General features: G+C 45.0%; 1 protein-coding gene across 1 annotated transcript; it reads left to right on the forward strand.

Annotated features, from left to right (window-relative positions):
- Positions 1–6: 6 nt before the first annotated feature.
- Positions 7–3520, forward strand: ZBTB6 (zinc finger and BTB domain containing 6). Its single transcript, XM_026860329.1, has one exon. The coding sequence runs from the start codon at positions 96–98 to the stop codon at positions 1377–1379; it is 1284 nt and encodes a 427-aa protein (XP_026716130.1). The 5' UTR covers positions 7–95; the 3' UTR covers positions 1380–3520.
- Positions 3521–5037: the final 1517 nt, after the last annotated feature.

Below are 5037 nucleotides of genomic sequence, written 5' to 3' on the forward strand. Positions count from 1 at the left end.
GGGAGCGGGGAGGCCGCGGCGGGGCCGTGCCGGTGGGGGCGGCCTGGGCTCGGCGTGAGCGGCGGGGCCGGTGCCTTCCCCGCAGGACTGGTGCCATGGCGGCGGACTCGGAGGTGCTGCACTTCCAGTTCGAGCAGCAAGGGGATGCCGTGCTGCAGAAGATGAACCTCCTGCGGCAGCAGAACCTCTTCTGCGACGTCTCCATTTACATCAACGACACGGAGTTCCAGGGGCACAAGGTGATCTTCGCCGCCTGCTCCACCTTCATGAGGGATCAGTTCCTGCTCAACCAGTCCCGGCAGGTGCGGATCACCATCCTGCAGAGCGCCGAGGTGGGCAGAAAACTGCTGCTGTCGTGTTACACGGGGGCTCTGGAGGTCAAAAAGAAGGAGCTGCTGAAATACCTGACGGCCGCGAGTTATCTCCAGATGGTTCACATCGTGGAGAAGTGTACAGAAGCTTTGTCGAAATACTTGGAAATCGACGCTTCCATGGAGAACGGTAATCAGGCTGCAGAGAGGTGTCATTCCTCGGACGCCGAACTGAGGAACGGGGAGGAGGTTGTAGATGAAGACTGTGAAATAATTGAGATCTCGGAAGACAGCCCGGTGAATGTAGAATACCCTGTGAAACAGGAGAATGGGGACGTCTCGCTGCCCACAGCACAGAGCTTGATCTCGGAGAGGAAGGACGCAAAAACCCCAGAAATATCAACAGTTGAAATCGGATATAAGGATGACGAAATCTGTATTTTCAGAATGGATTCCATGAGCGAAGCGAATGTAGAAAATGATCATTTTCCTCAGCCTTGCACATCCTCTAAAACAAATTTATACTTCCCAGAAACCCAGCATTCCCTGATAAATTCTACAGTTGAAAGCAGAAATACAGAAATGTCAGGAAATCACTTTCAGGCTTTTGTCGGTGACAATCCAGAAGGAACTTCTAGTCTGGTGAATGGGTTCCAGAGCCTGGATGACTCTGGCAATTCATGGCGGCACCAGTGTCCCAAGTGTCCGAGGGGATTTCTGCATCTTGAGAACTACCTTCGACATCTAAAAATGCACAAACTCTTCCTGTGCCTGCAGTGTGGCAAAACGTTTACGCAGAAGAAGAATCTGAACCGGCACATCCGGGGGCACATGGGTATCCGCCCCTTCCAGTGCATGGTGTGCTTGAAGACCTTCACTGCCAAAAGCACACTTCAGGATCACCTGAATATACACAGTGGTGACAGGCCCTACAAGTGTCATTGCTGCGACATGGACTTTAAACACAAGTCTGCTCTTAAAAAGCATTTAACTTCTGTTCACGGAAGGAATAGCAGCGAAAAAACAAACCTGAACGCTATTACAAAAGTTAAAATAGACTATGATTAATAGATGGGTGGTTGTGGAGCCAGGTTCCGCAGAAAGTTCCTGCCTCGTGAAATTCTAGACAAAATTCTAGATACAGATCCCCACGTAATGGAGAGAAGCACAGGAATGTGACCGGTGATCAAAGACAGGCCTTGCGAGCAGTAAACTTGCCTGCTGTGTTAAGGTTGCTATTGCTGTAAGCATGAAAAAGGTGTTTACTAGTTAAAAGTAAACTGCAAAATAAGGGAAATTATTTCATGCTTCTCTTCTATTATTCTGGAGGCATTCTGAATTCACACATCCCCCGACCCCCGATTATGTTTTACACTCCCCTGTTCGAAGGGCGGGTACTGCTGATTTTCAAAGTGTTACTGATACTGCAATAAGCTGAAGCCTGAGCCGTGACATTCCCGATCTGTAACGGCTAAGGAGAGGAATATTTGTATTTATTCAGCAAGTCAGTCATTCCCACCCAGTTCACGTATCATTTATGGTGAAATCATCTTATTTGCCCAAACTTTGCTAGATCTTTCAACAGGAAGAAGGCATGCTTTCATACTCAAGTCTCTGATGTTTAAGAAAGAACACCCAATAGACAAATAATGAAGGAAGCTTTCAGATTGCCTCTTACAAATAGAGAATTGGTAAAAGAGAGACAGACAGTATTGCCTTGCAGTTAATTTTTAACTGGATAGTCTCATTAGAAGGACTTGCTTTCAGTTTTATGAGTTCTGAATTTTTCTAAACTAATGTTTTTTTCTCACACCAGTATTTTGCACCTGTATTTGACTAATTCCTATTAAGCTAGTCCTATTTGTTGAGTTGTAACATTTGCCTTCATTTTTTACAAATCTTAGATACATACACTAATGTGAAAAATTAAGCTGTGTGCTGTTAACGTTAATAGCAGTTTCTACGTTAATTTGGAAAAGCAATCCTTTATATCTTATTAGGAGTGGCTTAGACATAGAGGTCTTCTCATACTCTACTTCTGTGATACAGTAAAACAGTAACTATGTGTGTTTGGATAGGAGTGTTTGTACTTTGTCAAAGGTCATTTCAGTTTCATCACAACCACTGAAAGCTCTGTAACGCCGAATCTTTATCCTGTACCTGTCTTTGACTGGTATATGTTTCTTCCACTTAATGTGATATGAATAAAGAGTCAATTCAGTTGTTAATAGGAGATAATGGTACTTACATTAGATTCTCTCCAGTTAGCAAAAAGCAGTAGTTCTTAATCTTGTCTGTATCACGAGGGTGCACTTTCCTTCAAGTTTCCAGAAGTGCTGATATGAAGTTCTTGCTCTGAGTCCAGAAGTCTGGCCCATGTGCTCCATAACCTGGCTGGTTTCAATACAAGACAATAGTTTTTAATGTCAGTTAACATGTTTATCTTACATTCCTTCCATCCCCTTTTTCTGTGAGTGTACCAGCCATTGCTTGGGGTTTTATTTATCAGCTTTGTGAGGGGTTGGGTGTGTACAAGATCTACCGTGCAGTTTCCTGTTATTATCTGTAGTAGGCGTGGTCAGCTGTGCCAACATTGTCACTATCTTAAGATCTAGGTAATTTCAGTTGAAGAGTTTTTAAAAACTTGTTTCATGAGGGGTTTTTCAAGCTCTTCATCTGATATTACTAGCACTGAAAGTACATATTAGTTGGATTGCGGCAATATTTGCAGGTCCCAGTTCATACTAGGCCATGTTGTGGTAGGCAGCAGATGTCTTCCTTCAAAACCCCGTAGTCGAAATAGGCAAGTAGCGTGTTCTGAAGCCGAGCACGCCACTAGAGCCATATTCTCCCAGAACTTCACATAGACAGTTGACTGGTGAAGGACTCCATTATACTGGATCACTGGAAAGGCGAGCGTGCCAAGCCTGCACATGGGGGCATCCCTATGAATAATGACAGAAATTACACCCCCCCAGTAAGCAGCACGTGTAACTGGGAATTAAAACCACCTGGTTTATCCAGGATTTTAAGCATAAGGCCCAACCTTTCACCATCTCTGCTATTGTTTCATTTGCGATTCGAGTTGATAATTTCCTTTATTTTGGTGATTTTTATCTATAGTAGTTGTAGTTAAAATTGTCATGACAGTTAGTTACCATAATTAAAAGGTTTGGGAGTCATCTATGGTGCAGCCACCTGGCATTTTGCAGAAAAAAAATGCATTTTATACCACTGTCTTAAGTTTGCATTCATTAGTCTGTCGCTATTTATAGTCTTTTTGACCTTGTGATTAGTATTGTTTGTTTGGTTTTCACAAAATACCACTAATTTTTGGTTCCTAATTGCATAAAAATTGACTGGTTTTCAAAAGCATGCAAATACCTGCACTTGCCCTTGCTGTATTTGCAGACGTTAACTTGGGTATACGTACAGCTTGGTTTGTAGCTTTTCATCTGTGTTTACAGACTTGGTCACTTAAAATAAACTCCTTCATCCTTGGAAGAGGTCATAAAACAAGGAAAAAGTTTACTTCCCTCCCCCCATCCTTGTTACATTGGGCTGCTATTACTGTAGTTCAGTAAATAAATGTATTGTGCATTTATGAGACAGATTTGGTTCAACTGTGCTTACGTTTGTGCAGTTGATACGCATTTTTGGCAGGTGTATGATTACCATTGCTAACACTTCAAAAGATCATTCCTTGGGTTTTGTTTGACTGTTTCTTACGGGTGTATACAGGGGTATTTCCCTGCGTGTCAAAGGGGAAACAGAGGCTGATCTTTTGAAGTGCATCTTCTGTGGGTGCAGGATTGCGAGTTATTTTGGTTTGCTGTTGTATTGCATGTAAACATGAGAGGGAGTTGTGTTGTTCTGTTCAGTAGCTAGAGTGTCTTGGTAAGCTTTGTGAACAAAAACTGATTTTGTGCACATGTTCACATTAGAAGTGTTTCCTCTCCCCTTTCCATACATGTAACCACTCGTCCTGTCAACACAATAAATGAAATGCAAACAAGACGTTTCAGAAATACATATGCTTTCTTCTAATCGCAGTTAAGTAATTCGGTGCATACCTTAGTATTTAATATTTTGGCTTGCTGTGGTGAGTAAACAAGAGGTCGTAACCAAAACAAAGTGTTCAAGTAGCACATTTCTTGGGTCCTTCAGAAGGGTCTATCTGACCTACTTGCCAGATGAACGTTTTCTCCTCAGAAATCAAACTCTGCCTTTGCCTTGGTTAAGAAAACAGTTCTGATTGTCGTGTGAGGCTGGAGAAGTGAGCTGCTGCTCCCGGGATTTTCTCTGGGGTCGCCTGTGGTAAAGCAGCAACCCAGGCGCTCCCGCCACTGCCCTCGTACCCTCCTGGCCCAGAGGGGCCGCACCTGCACCTCCTCGGGAGGCCGTGGCAGGCGGCACCAGCACAAGCGACGGGCGCCAGAGGCGGCCTCCAGCCCCAGATACTTCTGAGCGCTAGTAATGATAAAGTTACTCATTAAAATTTTAAAAAGAAAATAAATAACACGAGGCACAGGCGCTGCGCCACCAGGGGAGGCGGGCCGCCAGGGGGCGCTTGGCGGCAGCGGCCGCCGCTCTGCCACACCGTCTCTATGGCTGCCGCTCCCACCCCCCCATGGCGGAAGGGCACGTCCGAGGGCGCCTCTGTGCCGCCGTCTCGATGGTCGTTCCGCCGGCGGCTCCCACAAGGCCCCGCGGCGGTCACGTGCGG

The sequence above is a fragment of the Athene cunicularia genome (genome assembly GCF_003259725.1).
Source record: "Athene cunicularia isolate RWA chromosome 17 unlocalized genomic scaffold, athCun1 chr17_part1, whole genome shotgun sequence".
NCBI classification, from domain to species: domain Eukaryota; kingdom Metazoa; phylum Chordata; class Aves; order Strigiformes; family Strigidae; genus Athene; species Athene cunicularia.

What these genes read in the sequence shown, in the direction of transcription:
- ZBTB6 (XM_026860329.1), top strand. Translation starts at nt 96, where the DNA reads ATGGCGGCGGACTCGGAGGTGCTGCACTTCCAGTTCGAGCAGCAAGGG.